The 23,245-nt window shown below is 45.2% G+C and overlaps 1 protein-coding gene across 4 annotated transcripts in view; it reads right to left on the bottom strand.

Annotated features, from left to right (window-relative positions):
* The window catches only part of pxylp1 (2-phosphoxylose phosphatase 1), a 138,846-nt gene that overhangs the window by 66,063 nt on the left and 49,538 nt on the right, over positions 1-23,245 (bottom strand). For 2 of the 4 annotated variants that reach the window (XM_033031110.1, XM_033031112.1), the window contains exon 4: positions 16,029-16,151. The exons of the other annotated variants lie outside the window; for them this stretch is intronic. In XM_033031110.1, coding sequence (XP_032887001.1) covers positions 16,029-16,151 — 123 coding nt within the window. The remainder of the gene's footprint in view (positions 1-16,028; positions 16,152-23,245) is intronic. 4 annotated transcript variants of the gene reach the window in all.

The following is a 23,245-nucleotide window of genomic DNA, read 5'->3' as shown; positions in this document are numbered from 1 at the left end:
AAACTAATACCACACTGCTTGTGTGCGCATCAGTTGACAAGACAGTAGCATTCTTATTCTCTCTGTTATTCTCATTTGACCAACAACCGTCACACACCTCCAAAGCATGTCCCCATGCACATTTACATTGAAAGACACGGACTGGACAGTGAATACCATGCAGTGTCACCCAGCACCGCAAGTAAGGCCATGTCCTGCTCCCAGCGGCAGCCAGAATTTAAGGATTTGCGGGAAGCGGCTGATATGAGCGAGGCCGGCGAGCGGCAGGAGAGAGGTGTTCAGGTGGAGAGCACTGCCAGATTTAGGTGGGGAACAAGGGTCAGCTGTCTGTGATGTCTGGATCCCAATGCTCAGCGTTCATGTTTCGGAGTTGGCTAATGTTATTGATTTGCAATTTGCCCGATTTGTAATTAGTTGACAAAACCTTAATTTATTAGTCCAGAATATCTAGGGGGGTGGGATAAATGCAATATTAAAATGACATGCAAGGTGTCAGGCTGTCTGTCACAACATACAGCCCCGATAACCCATTATTTCCTTCAGGTAAATATTGGGAAGGTAGCACTATTGTCATTTGCCACTTAACTATTATGTTTGTGTACCTCACTGATTATTTCTAACCCCCCCCCCCCAATTTCTTTGACAGGTTGAATACAAATGTCCCCAATCTCGTTGTTTCATTAATTGAACAAGTAGTAAATATACTCAAGAGTGTTCAAAGAAGGGGCATATTTTAAAGGAGTGACAGAGATACTTGCTTGGGAATGTGTGATGAGGTTATTATTTGTCCTTAGTTTTAGATTGAACCAGGACATCTGAAGATTCAAAGTTTAATATAGTAATTGTGCTGATACTGACTCCAACCAATGGAATATCATCCATTCCGGAGGTTTTATTTTTCTGATGCCATTTAAACTTCACTTGGATTTCAATCACTTCAATGTAAAAGTAACTGGGAATGGGGAGCATTGGAACAAAAATTTGCCCTTGGTACATATTAACTGTAATATAATAATGTATGCATGTTGGTTGGTGCAATCAACACAAATATCTTTTTTTATCATTGTTGTGTTATGAAAACCACAGAAAATATTATGTACTCAAGATCACATTAAATAGAATATTATTGCTTAAATATATATATTGTTATTGAACTTTGCATTTCGGAAAAGTCCCAGCTGAGAGGAAGACTGCAAAATACTGAAAATATTGGGGGTGAAAATGACTTCAGGACTGTTTGTTAAGAAAATGAAAGAAATGGTAACAGAATGCTTATACAGCTGAGTGAGTATAATTTTATTGATGAGAAATTGTGTTCAACCAATTGATGACTTCTTTGAAAAAGTAACTTGCATGTTAGTTGACAAGGAAGCCAATGGATGTAGCAAATTTTGTTATAGATAATTTGGTCTGTGAAGTGCCCCATAAAAGATTACCGCATTAGATAAGCACCTGTGGACTTGAATGTAGTAAGTTACGTTTAGGGGGTCAGATATTGGGCTTTATGTGTGGGTCAGATATATTGTCAGTGCAGAGGGGCTAGGAGCAAGGCCAAGTCAAGGTCTGGAATAGTACTAGGTGTGCAGTCAAAGCTGGGACAATGGGAGTGTTTGGCACTGGGAATCTAAGCAGGTATGCAGCTATGATCAGAGTAGAATACGGGGCCAGGTGTAAGGCTGGACTCAGGGTCAGCAGAAGGTATGCAACTGGAGAGGGTCAGGAGTAGTACCAGGTGTGCAGTGAGACCCAGGTTGGTCAACATAGGCCAAGTGCTTGATTATAATCTCATTTCCATACATGAATATTCTAAGATCATTCACATATTGCACCTGTTGATCAGAGCCTGACTCTACTGTGGAATGTAATTAGGAATGTAATTTAGTCTAACCTTATTCATAGCTAATCCAATGTAAAGCATGAATGTTGCATTCAAGTGCAAGTTAAAATACTCGCTACAGTATGCACCATATTGCACAATTTCAAGCTGAAAATGCAAAAGCTCAGTACCATGGGAGGGGGGACACCCCCCTCCTGCACACTGCCCCCCTTCCCACAACCTCTCCCCCCCCACATCCTCCCCCCATCCCACTCTCTCCTCCCCCACCCTCTCCCCCTCCCACATCCTCCCCCCCCATCCCACATCCTCCCCCCCATCCCACACCCTCCCCCACCCCTTCCCACACCTTCCTCCCCCCCATCCGACATCCTCCCCCCCATCCCACATCCTCCCCCCCATCCCACACCTTCCCCCCCCCATCCCACACCCTCCCACACCTTCCTCCCCCCCATCCGACATCCTCCCCCCCATCCCACATCCTCCCCCCCCATCCCACACCTTCCCCCCCCCATCCCACACCCTCCCACACCTTCCCCCCCCCATCCCACACCCTCCCCACACCTTCCTCCCCCCCATCCCACACCCTCCCCCCCCTCCCACACCTTCCTCCCCCCCATCCCCTCGGTCGCTACGCTCCCTCGGGCTTGGTCTCTCGCAATTTCTCACTCCCAACTCTCACCCAATGTTGGCAGCCATGATGCAATCTAGTAGGTTTCAATGAGGTGAGACCCCCTCATCCTTCTAAACTCCAGCGAGCAGAGGCCTAGTGCCGTCAAACGCTCATCGAATGTTAACCCACTCAAGCCCTGGGATCAGTCATGAGAACTGAGGTCAATTCTAATGCCTCTGTCACATCATCTGTTATTTGAACTTGGGACTGGCAGTCTGTTGCCTTCAGCTAACTCACTAAGTAAACATGTTTAGTTGTTAGAACCCACAGCGGTGGTTCAAGTCTGACAATAAACAGTGTAACATTTGCAGTGCTGAAGAATTCTATTTCCTCAAGACTTCCTAACAAATGCGTTGATATTGTTTTAAATCAATGAACTTTTGGTAGCTTCTTTGATGTATATTGTTGCCATGGGGAAGGAACAGTTTGTATATGCAGTGCTGCTTGATGCCATCAAGATGAAAGGAGGTGCACAAAAATACACATGAAAGGCATTTTCAGCTCCATTGATGTCTCTGTTGAGAAATGATAGGAGCCCCGCACTGTGCCAAGTTCGTTCTCATGTTCGCTGAGGACAAAATGTGTAAGAAGGAACTACAGATGCTGCTTTACATCAGAGATGTAGACTGGAGTCACTCAGCGGGCCAGGCAGCATCTCGGAGGAAAAGGAGTGGGTGACGTTTCGGGTCGAAACCCTTCTTCAGACAATAGAGCAATCGAGAGTGTTTCTTGACTTGGCCAAGAGATTTGGAGCTCCAGAGTTGGACGAGGGTTGAGCAAGACCAAGGTTACGATCAGATTATGATACCCTTTGTCATGGTTGACTGATTCACACTGGCAACGTCAAAACAATGTGAGTTACGATGCCTGCAACGCTTTCTTGTACTGTGACCCAGAAAAAGAAAAATGTTCAGGAAATCAGTGGAAATAAGATCAGTGCAAATGAGACTGATGGCTATGTTTAACTGTTAGGAAAGGTGCAAGGTAATTCATTAGAGTCATAGAATCATACAGCATAGAAACAGGCCCTTCGGCCCAACCGGTCCATTCCAGCCAAGGTGCCCCATCTACACTAGTCTCACCTGCCCCTATCCCTCGACACCTTTTCCATCCACATACGTACAAATGTCTTAAATGTTGTTATAGTATCTGTCATACATTCTTGCCATAGAGGGAGTACAGAGAAGGTTCACCAGACTGATTCCTGGGATGTCAGGACTTTCATATGAAGAAAGACTGGATAGACTCGGCTTGTACTCGCTAGAATTTAGAAGATTATGGGGGGATCTTATAGAAACTTACAAAATTCTTAAGGGGTTGGACAGGCTAGATGCAGGAAGATTGTTCCCGATGTTGGGGAAGTCCATAACAAGGGGTCACAGTTTAAGGATAAGAGGGAAGTCTTTTAGGACCGAGATGAGAAAATTTTTTACACAGAGAGTGGTGAATCTGTGGAATTCTCTGCCACAGAAAGTAGTTGAGGCCAGTTCATTGGCTATATTTAAGAGGGAGTTAGATGTGGCCCTTGTGGCTAAAGGGATCAGGGGGTATGGAGAGAAGGCAGGTACAGGACACTGAGTTGGATGATCAGCCATGATCATGTTGAATGGCGGTGCAGGCTCGAAGGGCCGAATGGCCTACTCCTGCACCTATTTTCTATGTTTCTATGTCCCAACTATCTCTTCTGGCAGCTTGTTCCATATACCCACCCACACCCTGTGTGAAAAAGTTACCCCTCAGGTTCCTATTAGACCTTTCCCCTCTCACCTTAAGCCTAAATCCTCTGGTTCTTGAGTCCCCTCCACTGGGTAAAAGATACTGTGCATTCACCCTATCTATTCCCCTCACCATCTTATACACTTCTATAAGATCACCCCTCATCCTTCTGTGCTACAAAGAATAGAGTCCTAGCCAGCCCAACCATTCCCTACAGCTCAGGCTCTGAAGTCCTGGCAATATCCTTGGTAAATCTTGTCCACGTTCATCTGTGATATCTTGCTTGTCTTTGCCTCACGGCGCCAGGTGCTGTCTATGCGGAGTTTGCACGTTTCTCCCTGTGACTGTGTAGGTTTCCTCCAGGTGCTTCAGTTTCCTTAACATCCCAAAGATGTGCGGTGAAGATGAAGGTAAGTTGTCCTTCGTGTGTAAGGAGGGGATGCAAAAGTAGGATAACATAGACCTAGTGTGAACGGGTGATCGATGGGCAGCATGGACTCAGTGGGCCGAAGGGCCTGTTTCCATGTTGTGGCTTTCAATCAAAAAAATGTGGTATTGACTGTCCATTTGAAGAAAGACCATGAATTAATGAATGAATTAATTAATACTTTACTACCACACGTGATAGGTCACAGTGAAATTCTTTGCTTGCTTATCCAAGGTATGCAATAGTCACCGACAAAGTTACAAAGCATCCCATGCCAAGTCCCCCTTTGTTCTCTCCCCCCCCCCCCTCCCCCCCCCCTGGGCCCCCCCCCCCCCCTCATGCCAGGTCCTCCATTGTTTAAGAAAGAACTGAAGATGCTGGTAAAATCGAAGGTAGACACAGAATGCTGGAGTAACTCAGCGGGTGAGGCAGCATCTATGGAGAGAAGGAATCGGCGACACTTCAGGTCCCAAAACGTCGGCAGTTCCTTCTCTTCTGTGTCTACCTCCTGGTCCTCCATGGTTCTTCCCCCTCCCTCATGGCTGTCCCCCCCCCCCCCACACACCGGGAGTATTAGCAGGGAGTAGCCAGAACCTGTGGAATGGGTATGGATAAGATTCAAGAAGGGACATAGGGGTGTGAAGCAGTTGAAAGCAAAATGGAACAAACAATCACAATCGATGTTGAGGCTACTGGACAGGAACGCTCTCTGGAATTGCTGGAAAATGCTAAATGTGACATTGAACTGCAACAAGAAAATCTAACTGCCCAACCACAGAAGTTTATCCTCAGAAAACATTGCACCGAAAGGTTTGCACTGAAATAAAATGTGTTTAACAGTCTGAAGAAGGGTTTCGGCCCGAACCGTTGCCTATTTCCTTCGCTCCATAGTTGCTGCTGCACCTGCTGAGTTTCTCCAGCATTTTTGTCTACCTTCGATTCTCCAGCATCTGCAGTTCCTTCTTGAACATAAAATGTGTTTGCCTTCGCTCCCTTTCACATGCATCCCACCCCAACTGCTTGCAAAAGTACCACATCACCATGAAATGTCCAAGTGTCTCATAACCGGGTCTACTGCACAAATATTACCTTGTTCCTCACAACCTCTCCACGTTTGATCCAGGTTCCAGTGAAAGGAATCCCCTCAAGAAATCGTAATTTACTGACCAGCCACTCAAATAAAATCACAGAGTATTTCTAAACAAGTGCCACTGCTTGCAGGGCCCACAATATGCACATATCCCAGCGTGTTTATTTTCGCAAGGAACTCATTAGGCAGACGTCGGTGAAATTCAGAAACATTTGCAGCCTGCCGTACACATAACTGCGTGTGACAAGTTTCTAAATGGCTTACTTAAGAAAACAAAAATGCATCAAAATTCAACAGGCAACACTGGGAAGTGGAAACACAAATATGTGAAGGAATTCAGAATTTGAGAGAAAACGTACAAGAATAAATGGATGCATGAGAAAATACACTCATTACCCAGTTAGTGAAAAATCACTCCAACCTTGAATGCCTCCAAAAGGTAGAACTAATTAGTAGTTTTATTTTTATTTTTCCAAGCCAGAAATGGAATGACTGTAGTGTGCGTAATGGGACTTCTTGGTTACCAGCTCTTTTGTCTCTCCACTGACTTTTCGTGAGACTCAGTCATCTTAATAATAGATCATGAAGTGGCAGGAGCAGCACAGGAGATGTAAAGTGACAGATCGCCCAGATTTTCCAGTGTCAGGAGAATGAACAAAGTCGTACATGTTGATTTTTACGCCAAATCTATTAAATTTTTTTAATAATATTAATGCCTCAAGGGGATCTACAAGGACGAAAATCACACTAATGAGCAAAGATACAGGATTAAAGTAGAACACTCACGTTAAAAAAATTCCAATTGTGAGCACTGCCTAGTTTTATTTTTGCAATTAACCATAGAAACATAGAAATTAGGTGCAGGAGGAGGCCATTCGGCCCTTCGAGCCAGCACCGCCATTCATTGTGATCATGGCTGATCTTCCCCGATCAATAACCCGTGCCTGCCTTCTCCCCATATTTCACTAGCCCCTAGAGCTCTATCTAACTCTCTCTTAAATCCATCCAGTGACTTGGCCTCCACTGCCCTCTGTGGCAGGGAATTCCATAAATTCACAACTCTCTGGGTGAAAAAGCTTTTTCTCACTTCAGAACCTCCATATCCTACTTTGCTTCTCATTATTAACACTATAGAACCTATCTTCATACGCTGCAGCAAGAGCCAGTGGGTCTGCTCCATCAATGAGAGAAGGAACTGTGACTAGGACCAGGAACTTTTGAAACTTGATTGGCGCCAAAACATTCCCAGTTTTTTGTGTACTTCCCCGGTGAGAGATTACTGCCCTGCTGTAAGATTTTGCCAGATTCCACGCAAAAACAAAAAAAATTCATAGTGAATGGGTGATCAGTGGTCAACGTGCAGTGGGCCAAAGGCCCTGGTTCCAAGCTGCAACTTTCAATCGATCAATTATTTAAAAGACAATAACAAAGGCATTCTTCTCCTGCACCAGTAGGCAGAGGGTGGTGAATCTGTGGAATTCATTGCCACAGAAAGCAGTGGAGGCCAGGACAATGGATATTTTTAAGGCAATCGATAGATTCTTGATTAGTACGGGTGTCAGGGGTCATGGGGAGAAGGCAGGAGAATGGGGTTCGGAAGGAGCGATAGATCAGCCATGAATGAATGGCGGAGTATACTTGATGGGCTGAATGGCCTAATTCTGCATCTATAACTGATGAACTCATGTAACGCAGCGGGTGAGGCAAAATCTCTGGAGAAAAGGCGTAGTTGACATTTTGGGTTGGAACCCTTCTTCAGACCTGAAACGTCTGCTACTCTTCAGAGATGCTGCCTGACCCGCTGAGTTACTCCAGCGTTTTCTATCTATCTTCAATGTAGACAAATGCTGCAGTTCCCTTCCTGCTAAATACATACTTCACTTCACTCTGCAAAATTGTGCGGTCGTTCATGTTTGTGTTGGACACCCCTCAATAATTTGATGGAGTGTTACACATGAATGATCTGATCAGCAGAGTCATTGCTTCAGCAGACTATTGATGTGTGCGTAGGTAGAGACATGAAGTTCTACATTTACAGTGCTCTATCTCTGCTGCATGCTCAGGAGGAGACCCAGCCTACTGCGACGATTTATTAATTTTTAAACTCCTTCGTATGGTGCAGTTTACAGATCAAGAGCAGCCAGAAAGGAGAGTACAAGGGAGGGGAAGGACTGGATGATTTCCAAACCAATATTCATAGAACACCAAGTTCTGCTGACCCACATTATCATGACCAACATCAGCCAAAAATACAGCAATTAATCATTCATCTCATTATAGTAATGCATGCCTTATCTGCTTTTAATCACAATTCATCATACGTGTTAAGCAAACTCAAGTTGTGCAAAAAACCTGAGCAATAACATTACAGTTTCGATGACAAACTTGATAAGTTGTTGTGTATGTCACTTAACTAAAACTACCCCAGGGTGTAATTGCAAAAGTACATGTTCTCAAGTTCAGCTTCTTAATGTAGCTTTCTGTAGACGTGAACACATTAACACATTAAAGTTCAGTTGCGAATTCAGTTCAATTCAGGTTAGTTTATAGTCATGTGTACCGAGGTACAGTCAAAACTAACCAGTCAGCAGAAAGACAACACACGATTACAATTGATCCATTTACATGATAAGGGAATCATGTTTAGTGATCATAGTTAAAGTTAGAAATGTTGCCGTAGGAGTAGAGATTTAAGAGTGTGGAGTGATTGGAATATGGGTTTGTAGATCTGCTTCTGTGGCTAGGACATAAATAGTTGTCTGGGTTTGGTGGCATTCAAATCGTTGCATATGGCAATGTTCTCTCTTGCTTCTGCAAGATGTTGATGCAGTCCATGATATTCTGAAGAATGCGAACTGCCTTATTTTACCATTTTTATGCCCGATATGAAGTAATTATCAAGGGTGCCTCTAATAGCAGAATACCTTATTGCATTCATCCAGTGTTTTGCTCCCATCCCTAACTTTACAATTAGCAGCAGCACACAAGTACAGAATGCTCCACAAACATTTAAACGCTTAGGTTCTATTTTATAATATCGCTCATTCGTTCCTCAAATGTTGTCAATGTTGAAACAGCCCTCAATTGACTGCAGTTTCTATAATCCCACCACTGTTCATAGAAAATGGAATTCTTCTTCTTTCCATCTCATTTATAATAATAATAATAATTTTATTTATAGAGCACTTTAAAAACAATCATAGTTGCAACAAAGTGCTGTACATCACTGATCATTGACAAAAAAGTTAATACACACCAATAATAACAATTAAAAGATGGAGTAAGTAAAGATATTCAAAATAAAGAAATATTAAAAACACTAAAAACAGGAGCAAAGTCTCATGCATGGGCAAAAGCCAGGGAGTATAAATGTGTTTTAACACTGGCTTTGAAGATGGACAGTGAGGGGGCCTGTCTGATGTGCAACGGCAGAGCGTTCCAGAGTGCCGGAGCAGCAACAGAGAAGGCTCTATCCCATCTGAGCTTCCGCTTAGACCTCGGTACCTCCAGGAGCAGCTGATCAGCTGACTTGAGGGACCGGGCAGGAGCGTATGGGTGGAGCAGCTCAGAGAGGTAAGGCGGGGCGAGCCCATTCAGAGATTTAAAAACAAATAACAGAATTTTAAAATGAACTCGAGAGTGCACCGGGAGCCAGTGGAGGGAGGCCAGAACTGGTGTTATGTGCTCCCTCTTTCGAGTCCCAGTTAAAAGGCGAGCGGCAGCATTCTGAACCAACTGGAGACGAGCCAGGGAAGAACGAGCAACTCCAAAATAGAGTGCGTTACAGTAATCCAGCCTAGATGTAATAAAGGCATGGATTACTGTCTCAAAATGCTGCCGCTCGAGAATGGGCTTCCCCTTTGCCAGCTTCCTTAAGTGAAAGAAGCTGGACTTAACCACCGCGCCTATTTGGTGATCTAACTTAAAGTCACTGTCCATCCTAAAACCCAGGTTCAAAACTGCCGGCTTCACATACCGTGACAATGGACCTAAATCAACAAATGGAGGTTCACGGCAGCCATTGGGATCAAATAAAATCACCTCTGTCTTCTTTTCATTGTAAGAGTCACAGAGTCGTAGAGTGGAAACAGGCCCTTCGGCCCAACTGGCTCACACCGGACAAAATGTCCCAGCTACACCAGTCCCACCCGCTTGCATTTGGCCCATATCCCTCCAAACCTGTCCTATCCATGTATCTGTCTAACTGTTTGTGAAACGTTGGGATAGTCTCTGCCTCAACTACGTCCTCATTCAATACACCCACCACCCTTTGTGTGAAAACGTTACCCCTCGGATTCCTATTAACTCTATTCCATCCCCATCGGCTGGTGTGTTTAGGAAGAAACTGCAGATTCTAGTTTACACCAAAGATAGACACAAAATGCTGGAGTAACTCAGGCAGCACCTTCTGAATAGAAGGAATGCTCTCCAGAGGTGCTGCCTGTCCCACTGAGTTGCTCCAGCATTTTGTGTCTATCCACTGGTATGTTGCTCCCAACATCCATTCCAGTATTTATCGATGTCTTCCTTAATCCTCAACCAAAATCATGATTTAACATCCATTATTACTGACAAGATTTTCCAGCATCCGGAGAATGAAAGGAGTTGTACGTTGATTTTGACAACAAATCCTTTATTTTATTTTTTTTAAATCATGTTAAATTTTATCACTCCTTAGGCGGATCTACAAGGATGAAAATCAGGCTTAGGAGCAAAGACACAGGATTAATAAAGATCTTCTATACTCAAATGTATTGGATCCATTGCTCCCAATTTGGCCTTACTCATTCCTTGTCATCCCAGGTTCATCTGTGTCCTCATTTTTCACTCCTCTATCCACCACATATAACAGATCAACTGGCTACTTTAAGCGATGAACAACAGATACTGAGAAAGGCCCCGTCTCTTCTACACAGTATCTGTTCCATATCTCGGATACGAGCAGCTCGTTCAATACACCCACCAGCCTTTGTGTGATAATGTTACCCCTCAGTAATTCACATTTCAGCTCCGGTGATCAAAACCTTTGCATTTTGAAGCAGGGTCTCGACCCATAATGTCACCCATTCCTTCTCTCCAGAGAGGCTGCCTGTCCCGCTGTGACTCCAGCATTTTGCGTCTATCTTTGGTGTAAACCAGCATCTGCAGTTCCTTCCAACACCTTGGATTATCTCCTTTCCTCTTCCCACTGCCCAAGGCCTCAAATGTTCACTTCGACAACAAAATACTTGCACGTTTGTATATTTTGTTTACTGCTCACAGTGCAGTCTGTTCGGCTCTGGAGGATGAGGGGTAAAACAAAGACCGTGTGTGGGCTTTGGTGAATACTTCAGTTGGGTCTACAAACTTGACCTTTCACACCCACACATCGTGTTCTGTAACACTATGTCCCACTGCCAACCTGAGCACTTTGCTTAAGCCTCCTGATTTGTTTGAATAAAGTTCACAATAAATTTTGAGAACAGTACCTCATCATTTGATTGAAATCTCCAGACTCAACAGGTACAAAAATTCCATCAAAAGTGGTGTTAGACCTTTGCAGGCGGACCACCCACCCAACTCAACCAATGTGCGACTCCGACATGGTCTAACAAGACACGAGTTTGAAACATGGAAACATAGAAAATAGGTGTAGGGGTAGGCCATTCGGTCCTTCGAGCTTGCACCGCCATTCAATATGATTATGGTTGATCATCCAAAATTGTACCCCGACCCTGCTTTCTCTCCATATCCCCTGATTCCATTAGCCCTAAGAGCCATAGCAAACTCTCTCTTGAAAACATCCTTATGAGGCAGAGAATTCCACAGATTCACAACTCTCTGGGGGAAAAAGTTTTCCCTCATCTCAGTACTAAATGGCCTACCCCTCATTCTTGAACTGTGACCCCTGGTTCTGGACTCGGCAAAATTTTTCCTACAACATTCATGGACATTTGGAGATAGACTGGTTTTACCACCACCTATGAATGAATGAAGGCTTGGATAGAGTGGATGTGGAGAGGATGTTTCGACTAGTGGGAGAGTCTACGACCAGAGTCCATAGCCACAGAATAAAAGGGCGCACCTTTCGAAAGGAATTGAGAAGGAATATCTTTAGTCAGTGGGTGGTGAATCTGTGGAATTCATTGCTACAGACGGCAGTGGAGGCCAAGACAATGGATATTTCTATGGCGGAGATTGACAGATTTTTGATTAGCACGGGTGTCAGGGGTTATGGAGCGAAGGCAGGTTGAGAGGGAAAGATAGATCAGCCATGATGGAATGGCAGAGGAGACTTGATGGGCTAAATGGCCTTATTCTGCTCCTAGAACTTATGAATAGGATAGAAAACTTAACCAGCAAGCCGTAGCCTATGGGGGGGGGCACAGCGTCCGGCCCCGGCTCGTTGCCGCAAAGGTGAACTCTATAGGCCGCAGCCTGCAGAGGGGAAGCTCGGCAGCTGCAGAGCTCGGCACCAGAGACTGGAGAACTGAGGAGGAGCAAGCCACTGGTGACGATGGCAAGGTGGGCTGGTAGGGATCGGTATTGCCCCCAGCACCTTCAAGGTCAGCTGCAGGAACGCAGAGGCGGTCGGGTGAGGAGATTCTGCCTCTGCAGGAACTGCCAATGCTGGTTTATACCAAAGAAAGACACAAAGCGCTGGAGTAGCTCCGCGGCATCCATGGAGACCACAGATCGATCGCCCACCTCAAATTGATGGTTTCAAAGTGTTCCTGTTTAAATCAGCTATATGGCGGCTGCACAATGGCGCAGCAGTAGAGTTGCCGACTTACAGTCAGAGACCCGGGTTCAATCCTGACTACCAGTGCTTGTCTGTACGGAGTTTGTACGTTCTCCCTGTGACCACGTGGGATCTCTCCGGGTGGCCCGGTTTCCTCCCACACTCCAAAGACGCACAGCTTTTAAGGTTTAAGAAGGAACTGCAGATGCTGGAAAATCGAAGGTAGACAAAAGTGCTGGAGAAACTCAGCGGGTGCAGCAGCATCTGTGGAGCGAAGGAAATAGGCAACGTTTCGGGCCGAAACCCTTCTTCAGCCCGAAACGTTGCCTATTTCCTTCGCTCCATAGATGCTGCCGCACCCGCTGAGTTTCTCCGGCACTTTTGTCTACCTCAGGTTTTAAGGTTAATTGGCATGGTATATTTTTGTGAATTGTGCGTGTAGGAATAGTGTTTAGTGTGCAGGGATCACTGATCGACGCGGGAGTGTGATGGGCCGAAGGGCCTGTTTCCGTGCTGTATCTCTAAACTAAACTAAACTAAACCACAAGCCCAACCTTTGGAGATAAAATGGTTATTTCTTTCTCACTGGGAGAGTGACACGGTGGATATGCTAAAATAACTTAGATGGTTATAGGGCTGGAGGAGATTTAAAAAAATAGAGAAGGCGCAGTGTTGGTATAAAGTCACAGTATGTGGCATCTCACTGCTTCAGGTCACTTCAATAATACATTACACCCAATGTTCCCACCCATAACCAACACCCTTCACCACCATCACCATTGTCAGCTATTTTATATTTATTTCTTAATCTCAGTTCAGACCTTAAATCCCTCACTCAATACATCACATATTTTACAAATTCTAAACAGGTTGAAATTGAGAGTCAACCAATGTTATGTTGCATGCTGTCATTAAAAAAAATGTCTTGCATTTCTGCCTGTTTTTACCTTTATTAAGTAATAATATTTATAGAGTCATAGAGTGATACAGTGTGGAAACAGGCCCTTCGGCCCAACTCGCCCACAGCCGGTCAACAATGTCCCAGCAACCCACTTGCCTGCGCTTGGTCCATATCCCTCCAAACCGGTCCTATCCATGTACCTGTCTAACTGTATATTAAATGATGGGATAGTCCCAGCCTCAACTATCTCCTCTGGCAGCTTGTTCCATACATCCATCACCCTCTGTGTGAAAAAGTTTCCCCTCGGATTCCTAATAAATCTTTTCCCCTTCACTTTGAACCTATGTCCTCTGGTCCTCGATTCCCCTACTCTGGGCAAAATACTCTGTGCATCTACCCGATCTATTCCTCTCATGATTTTGTACACCTCTATAAGATCACCCCTCATCCTCCTACGCTCCATGGAATAGAGACCCAGCCTACTCAGACTCTCCCTATGGCTCAGACCCTCTAGTCCTGGCAACATCCTCGTAAATATTTTCTGAACCCTTTCAAACTTGACAATATCTTTCCTATAACATGGTGCCCAGAACTGAACAGTACTATAAAATGACATGGACATTGCAAAGAAAATAAGGTGTTTGAACAAAGCAGCATGCAATCAAAAGTCATCATATTTACCTCTGCAAGTCCATCCAGCAGGAGTTGGGATTATTTTTCGTGGGAGTTGTTAGCCCTCAATTTCCTTATCAAATTTCTATGACACACTGTCGACTCACTGTTGACTCACCCATCAATGTGGCCTCCTTTACACAATAATTAGTTGAAAAGTATTGCCTTCAAATGTATTTATCCAAATTCCTTTTCATGCAAGTAATCAAAGAATGTGACATATAACATTGACCAACCACTTCCAGGTCAAACAAGACCTTCCTCGCCCAATGTAGAAGCTGCCATTTGCAACCAGCCAGCAGGTGGCAGCAGCAACTTTATTCACTATCCACAACTATTGAATTGACTTTCTTTATCCATTGTTATTCATAGAAACAGAGAAAATAGGTGCAGGAGTAGGCCCTTCGGCCCTTCGACCCAGCACTGCCATTCAATATGATCATGGCTGATCATTCAGAACCTGGTCCTGCTTTCTCCCCATATCCCTTGATTCCGTTAGCCCCAAGAGCTATATCCAACTCTCTCTTGAATACATTCAGTGAATCAGCCTCCACTGCCTTCTATGGCAGAGAATTCCACAGATTCACAACTCTCTGGCTGAAATAATTTTTTCCTCATCTCAGTCCTAAATGGCCTACCCCTTATTCTTCAACTGTGACCCCTATTCCTACCCTGGAAGGTTATATGGCTTGTAGTATGCACATACAAATATTAAAAATGATCCTAATATTTTATCCTTACATTGGTGGTTGCATTTACTCTACATGCCTGTTTCAGCAAAGTTAACCATTTATTTTTGTCTCCAATTTAACTTTTTGCCGAACCAGTATCTCTCCTCACTTGCTTTTGTGTCATTCAAACAATCACATAAACTGCGCTGAGGCAGATGCTGGGTACAGATTTGGATAAGACAAATAAGACGTTGAAGCTCACCAAGCAACAGGGAAGAGCCACACCACTTATTCATTTTCGAAAGACTGGTCTAAAATGCCCTTTGAGACTCATAACATTGCACATTCACAGCATCGAGGGAAGGTTTATGGAGACAAGATTAATGATTTGATTGGTCAAAGCCCTGTCCCATGGTACGAGTTCATTCCAAGAACTCTCCTGAGTTTGCCCTGGTTCGAACTCAGAGATTTACGGTAATGGCCACTCGTCGGTACTCGGGGCTCTCGTGGACATTTTTCTACATGTTGAAAAAACTTCACGAGTCTTCCCGTGCTTACCTGCCGTTAGCGAGTCTTCCCGAGTACCTGCCTTTAGCGCTAAGAGACGTCCCGGAGCTCCGACGTACCCGCTACGTTCATTCTCCGAGCTTACCACGAGTTTGATTTTTTTTAAACTCGGGAGAGCTCTTGGAATGAACTCGTACTGTGGGACAGGGCTATTATTCAATGATATCAGGCAAACACCAATTTGATAAGGCATTTCTCAACGCATCCATCTCCCTTGCATTCTCCGAAATATAAAAATCAGCAGCATGTCTATTCTACTGTACCAAACAATCTATGTGAATGCACAGAAAGACTGTTTTACCTTGCCTTTTGAGACTCGGAACACCTTCTCGGCTAGTGTCACCGTCAACCTCGCTGTTGCTTAAGACTGCTTTGATCTACAGTTACAAATCTGAAATACTTGGCAGTGAGCACTAATGGGAGCAGGAATCTGAATGTTCTTCTAAGCAAAGAGTTTCACTGTGACTTGTCACACGCAACAATCTAGTATTCAATTCAATTCAATCCAATACCATAATGGATTCTCTTGCCCTATTTTTGAAGTTTAGTATAAATCCCAGGCATATTTATCCGTATTCTCCCTGCGTTGTAATCTTTCTGATCCAGGCCAGATTCAACTGGACGTTCTGCGTTCACATCTAGGTGTGGACAAGGGTGGGATTCTGACGGGGTTGTGCGTGGGGGGGGGGGGGCACACGCACCTGTTCTGTCGGGGATGTGGGGGGGAGAGGGGGGTGGGGTAGAAGGCACACGCACCTGCTCTTGGGCCATTCCTGCTCTTTGGTTTCTCCTGGGCTCTCCAGCGCGGATTCCCCACTCGCCTCTCTCTAGTTCTCCTATCTCCAGCTGGTCTCATCCTGACTTCTCTACGCGTTGAGGCTGCGGCGCAAAAATACAAAGACGCTCCATGAAAGGCTACAGGAAGTTGAAAGACACAGAAACTGACAAAAGGCCAGAATAACGATGGGCCAAGGATCCTAGCACCACAGCATGAGGACCCAGTGTAGACACAAAGTGCTGGAGTAACTCAGCGGGTCAGGCAGCATCTCTGGAGAAAATGGACGGGTGATGATGTTTCGGGTGGGAACTTTTTTCGTCCTGACTCAAAATATTACCTACTCCTTTTTCTCCAGAGATGCTGCCTGACCCGCTGAGTTACTCCAGCACTTTGTGCCCATCTTCGGTATAAACCAGTATCTGCAATTCCTTTCCACACAATGAGGACCGAGTGTTTGCACAGAGTACATTTTACCACCTCATTGTTTTCATCCTCTCTGATTCTCTTCTCATGTTTTTTTTTCCCAAGGCTAAAATAATTCCCTTCACTTCCCTTCCTTGCTGTTGGGACATAGATAGATACAATAATCCTTTGTAGCTCCACAGATAACATCGCACATTCACAGTATTGAGGAAAAGTTTATGGAGACATGATCATCTGGTCATAGAAACATAGAAACATAGACAATAGGTGCAGGAGTAGGCCATTCGGCCCTTCGAGCCTGCACCGCCATTCAATATGATCATGGCTAATCATCCCCAATCAGTACCCCGTTCCTGCCTTCTCCCCATATCCCCGGACTCTGCTATTTTTAAGAGCCCTATCTAGCTCTCTCTTGAAAGCATCCAGAGAACCGGCCTCCACCGCCCTCTGAGGCAGAGAATTCCACAGAATTCCAGTAGAATTAGGCCATTCGGCCCATCAAACCTGCTCCTTCATTCAATCATGGCTTATCTATCTCTCCCTCCTAACCCCATTCTCCTGTCATCTCCCCATAACCTCTGACAACTGTACTATTCAAGAATCTATCGACCTCTGCCTTATAAATATCCACTGACTTGGTCTCCACAGTCTTCCGTGACAAAGAATTCCACAGATTCACCACCCTCTAACTAAAGAAGATTCTAATGATTTAATTGGTTATATGATATCAGACAAAATGCCAATTTGCTAGCTCATTTTTTCAACGCATCCATCTCCCTTGCATTCTCTGAAATATACAAATCAGCAGCAGGTCCATTTAAATTTTTTTAACCACAATTAATTTATTTCAATAAAATACATTTTTGCCATTCGGGATTGATAAAATATTTTCACAGAAGCATTACCTTTGACGATGGCTCACAGATTACAAACTTTTCTTAATACAAAAACAGAGCACTGGTATTTACCGCTAAACACCATATCCTTAATAGTTTAGTTTAGATTAGAAATACAGCATGGAAACAGGTCCTTCGGCCCACCGAGTCCATGCCGACCAGCGAACCACGTACACTAGCACTACCCTACACACTAGGGACAATTTACAATTTTTACCGAAGCCAGTTAACCTACAAACCTGTATGTGGGAGGAATCTACAGGGAGTCACGTAGTCACAGGGAGAACGTGCAAACTCCGTACAGACAGCACCTGTAGTCAGGATCAAACTCGTGTCTCTGGCAACTCTACTGCTACATCACCATGCCACCTTAATACTTTGCTTCACCATGTTGCCAAAAGAGAGCAAACTACCTGCATTTCAATTATCTTTCCGATTGTAAATCATAGTTATTCTAAATTTCCTTCAGAGCTTATCGCTGGCCCACGCCAGTCTTTACTGCAGCAAAAATGTCAATACTCCTACTAAAGGTCATTAATGTGAAAAGCACTTCTGGGCAGTGTGTGCATAGCAACTGACAATGTATATGGGAGTCTGTGCAATATTGTGCAAAAATAATCATTGCTCAGACAAGGATATGGAGGAGATGCTATCATGTTACAGAATGATAGAGTCTAACAGCGTGGAAACAGGCCCTGTGGCCCACCTTGCCCACACCGGCCAACATGTCCCACCTACACTAGTTCCACCTACCTGCATTTGGTCCATATCCCTCTAAACATGCCCTATCCATGTGCCTGTCTAAATGTTTCTTAAGCGTTGCAATAGTACCTGCCACAACTACCTCCTCCGGCAGCTCGTGCCATACATCCACCACCCTTTGCGTGAAAAAGTTACCCCTCAGATTCCTTTTAAATCTTTCCCCCTCTCATTATTCCTATGTCCTCTGGTTCTCGATTCCCCTACTCTCAGCAAGAAACTACCCGATCTACCCAATCTATTCCTCTCATGATTTTATACACCTCTATAAGATCACCCCTCATCCTCCTGCGCTCCAAGGAATAGAGTCCTAGCCTGCTCAACCACTCTATGGCTCACAATCAAATTCTAAATTTCAAAGGCTTTTACCTCTCCAGTTTACCTCTCATTCTCAATACCGTAACATTGCTTACGAAAGATTTAAAATTACATGTTATTCAATCTGGGTATTTTAAGCAACTCTTTGTCTAATCCTCATGACTTTCACAGATTCTTGGATTAATTTACCTTTCTCCTTTGTACACTATCTAAACATTTTATTGTTGAATAATAATAATTTAATTAGCAAATGTCCTTAAATTAGCATTTTATTTTTGTCAGAGCTCATTCTTTCTGTTTAACAAGCAACTGTTAAAAAGATGATAGAAGTACATGTTTATAGATTATAGAACTTCAAAGTCACCACCTTCAATAATCTTCTTACACTAAACCTGCAGTTAACTCACTGTACAATTCCAGTTGCATTTTTTAGGCTTTTTTTGGCCAGCATCTAACAGGAAGCAATGAAAATAAAATGTTTGCAGAAGTGACTTTATGAGGAGCAAGCAAATTGTTGCTCAGAATATCACACACAATTCAGACTGTCTGTTCAGTTTAGTTTAGTTTAGAGATACATTGTGGAAACAGGCCCTTCAGGGGAAGTCCAGAACAAGGGGTCACAGTTTAAGGATAAGGGGGAAGTCTTTTAGGACTGAGATGAGAAAAAAAAAATTCACACAGAGAGTGGTGAATCTGTGGAATTCTCTGCCGCAGAGGGTGGTTGAGGCCAGTTCATTTGCTATATTTAAGGGGGAGTTAGATGTGGGCCTTGTGGCTAAAGGGATCAGGGGGTATGGAGAGAAGGCAGGTACAGGACACTGTGTTGGATGATCAGCCGTGATCACAATGAATGGCGGTGCAGGCTCGAAGGGCCGAATGGCCTACTCCTGCACCTATTTTCTATGTTTCTATGTCTGCGCCGGCCAGCGATCACCCTATACAGTACAACTATCCTACACACTAGGGACGATTTATAATTATACCAAACCAAGTAACCTACAAACCTGTACCTTTTTGGAGTGTGGGAGGAAACCGGAGATCCACCCAAGGTGTGATCTCTGCTCGTGGTTAGGGATTGGATTGTAATCAAGAGATTGCTTCATGCTGGATGGCAACCTTTAACATTCTTGGAGCTACCCATGCATTGAGGCAAGCGAAAAGTTTCCCATAATAATCTTTTTTTTTTTTTTTAATCATTATTTTGATTAGAAGCAATTGTACAAGAATAAAACATTCGGCATGTAAAATTATACAGTTATTGTACATCTTTTAACCTGGAAATGAGGGAAAAGAAGAGAGAAAGAACTAGAGAGGGAAAAAGTGAAATGTGAAAAGATAGGACCCCTAGTCTACCAAAGTAGTGTGTCCAAAGAGTGAATAAAGATATAAGAGAAGAAAAAGAAAAAGAGAAAAAAAGAAAAAAGTGGAGATATACCTGCCCCCAGGCACGGAACTCGCTATCAAAATATGGAGGGGATCGGGGGACAGGGGGGACACAATTTTTTGGCGGCCGCACGCGCATGCGCACACTCACACACACGTGCGCAAAGCTTCGGAGGCTCAATCCAGCGCTAAATGCAGCTCAACTCTGCCTGTCTCACCGGGTTAACCTACAAGCCCTGGCTGGACTGACGGGACACCAGCGCTGCTTCTCCACGCTGGCCATATGTCCCACGTCCAGGCAGGGCTGTAGGTTAACCTGGCGGGACAGGCAGAGTTGAGCTGGGTTTAGCGCTGCTTCTCTGTGCTGGCTGTGGGCCTGGGGGTGTCGCGCCAGTCTGACTCTCGACCTCTCTGGTCACCCATGGTGGGGGGTGGGGGGGGCATTCGGGTGGGGACAGGCCGGGATCGATCCTGGCTGCGGATGAGGCACAGGTCTGTGCCACATCTCCCTCCTCCAATCACCGCACTCTATCCTCATTCCCACCCCTCCACTGCTCCCTCCTCCAATCATCGCGCTGAATCATCATGTCCCGCCCCCATTGCCTGCTGACCGACGTCTCTCTCGTCCAATTGGCGCCCTCGATCAGCGGTCCCACCTCCACTGTCTCGTGGAACGTGGAGATTTTAATATCCGGATGACAAAAACTTGGGGGGGATGTCCCCCACCTCTCAAAACATGGGGGGGACGTGTCCCCTCTGGCCCCCCCAGGTTTTCAGCCCCTGCCTGCCCCTCTCCCCCCCCTGCCCATCTCACCCAACCCAGAATCGGATTTAAATCCAAAGTTGTGTTCGCCATACTATCCTGGTAAGAATTCGGCAAAGCGTGTCCATGTCTTGAAAAATGGATCTGGTTTTTCTGCCAAGACAAGCCTAATATTTTCCAAATGTAGTGTCTCGGACATGTTTGTAATCCACATCTTCACAGTCGGGACTGATGTGTGTTTCCAAAATTCCCATCATCATCATGAGTAATAACTTCAGGTGAAATGGGTTATTGTGTTAGGAGATGACTCACACAACACAGAATGCTCAAACCTATCTTGTTCCTGCTGATGGGGTTTATGTGCCAGCTCTAGCTCTTGTGCACAACATATACCTGGACAGACTTTAGACTTTAGAGATACGGCGTGGAAACAGTCTCTTCGGCCCGCCAACCAGCGATCACCTTGTACACTAACACTAACCTACACACTACAAACAATTGCCAATTTACAGAAGATAAACACAAAAAAGTTGGAGCAGCTCGACGGGACAGGCAGCATCTCTGGGGAGAAAGAATGGGTGACAATTTACAGAAGCCAATTAACCTACGAACCCGCGCGTCTTTGGAGTGGGGCAGGAAACCGGAGCACCCGGCGAAAACCCACGAGGTCACAGGGAGAACGTGCAAACTCCGCACAGGCAGAACACATGATCAGGATCAAACCCGGGTCTCTGGCGCTGTGAGGCAGCCACGCAACTCCTGCGCCACCGTGCTCCCCCCCAATATGCCCTTTATCAGTTAAGTGTCAGTGTTGTGGATGCATTGCAATGTTGAGGCTATTAGCGTAGCTATTTCTCAAGCATTCTTAGCTGGGATGCTGACTGTCCATGAAGCCTTTGTTATACCTAGTACCCTTAACTATCTATTTCAAATCAAGTGGAGTTCATCAAATGGTCTATGAAAGGTTGTTGCTGAAAGCTTAAAAGAAGGAAGATGGATAGAACACTCAGCACTAGTTCATGTGATAGGAGCAGAATTAGGCCATTCAGCCCATCAAGTCCACCGCCATCCAATCATGGTTGATCCATCTCTCCCTCTCAACCCCATTCCCCTGCCTTCCCCCCCCCCCCCGAAACCCCTAACACTCACACTAATCAAGAATCTATCTATCTCTACCTTAAAAATATCCATTCTTAGCCCCCGCTGCCTTCTGTGACGAAGAATTCCACAGATTCACCAACCTCTGACGAAAGATGGCAAGATAGCAAGAGGTGCTTCAGCCTTGCTGTTTGTGTATGGGCAGCTCAGTGGCGCAGTGGTAGAGTTGCTGCCTTACAGCGCCACAGACCCGGGTTCGATCTGGACCACGGGTGCTGTCTGTTCAGAGTTTGCATGTTCTCTCTGTGACCGCGTGGGTTTTCTCCGGTGCTCCAGTTTGCTTCCACATTCCAACGACGTGCAGGTTTGTGGGTTAATTGGCTTCTGTTATTTGTCCCTAGTTTGTTGGATATAAGACGTTGGTCGGAGCGGACTCGGTGGGCCGCAGGGCCTGTTTCAATGCTGTATTTCTCCAAGATGCAGTTCAGAACGCCACAGGAGATTCCAAGATGCAGGACAGAACGCCACAGGAGATCCTTCTTCCCCGTGGGTATCATCCCTTACAACTCCTCCCCACTCTGTCGTGGGGTAGACTGAGACTGACTACCCTCACATCTCCCCCCCCCTCCTCCAATCTTTGCACGTCCCCCAAGCCTTTCCACTCGTCACTTTAATTTCATGTTTCATGTATTTGGTGTTTTTATGGCAGATCAATTTCCCTCCTGGGATAAAGATCTATCGTATAATAAAATAAACTTGTGGACAGCTGCAATCTGTAACAGATAGTTTGGTGGTAATGGGCAGTGGGCAGGTGCTATAGACCTGCACGGGAAGGTAGAAGCTCCCGCCCTCACGAGTCTCGGGCAGATGGGGCTTGTCAGCCTGGGAAGGCAGTCCATCTAGGACAGGGAAAACTCTGATTTAAAACCTCCACTGCCTTGTGGCCCATATCCAGTCATGGAAAAGGCTCCAGGGGTAAACCTCAAGAGAATCCGGAGTCGGAGTCCCTAAGGCAGGTGCCAAACTGTAACGGCCCTGCTGTTCCTTTGGATAGATCAGCGACGTGGAGAGGGGGACGTGCTGCATGGGCAACAGCCTGTCCATATGACATCGCCCAGGCTCGCATCTGACAAACACATCACCTGCAAACTAGGATGCATCACCCATGGTCAGTCAGGACTGAGGGGGGGGGGGGGCTACTAGTGTTGGGAATGAGATCAAGCAGGTTTCTCCCTAACATTTCTTTGTTTTGGATTAGCTGCAGAACCAGTGTGGCGAGTTTAAGGCACACATTGCTGGAGTAACTCAACCGGTCAGGCAGCATCTACAGGCCAAGTCATGTCAAGAGAATTATTATGATGTGTCCCAGGTAGGTCAATGAAATCCGTGCTTGCCGCAGCACAACAGAGTATTGTAAACAAAAATCTTTAGTGAACTGAAGATATTTCCTCTTTTAAGAAAGAACTGCAGATGCTGGAAAAATCGAAGGTAGACAAAAAAGCTGGAGAATCTCAGCGGGTGAGGCAGCATCTATGGAGCTGCCTCAGATATTTCC

Source organism: Amblyraja radiata, chromosome 13 (assembly GCF_010909765.2).
Source record: "Amblyraja radiata isolate CabotCenter1 chromosome 13, sAmbRad1.1.pri, whole genome shotgun sequence".
Classification (NCBI taxonomy): Eukaryota; Metazoa; Chordata; class Chondrichthyes; order Rajiformes; family Rajidae; genus Amblyraja; species Amblyraja radiata.
Note: the sequence above shows the minus strand (reverse complement) of the source record. Positions and strands in the feature narration are given on the sequence as shown.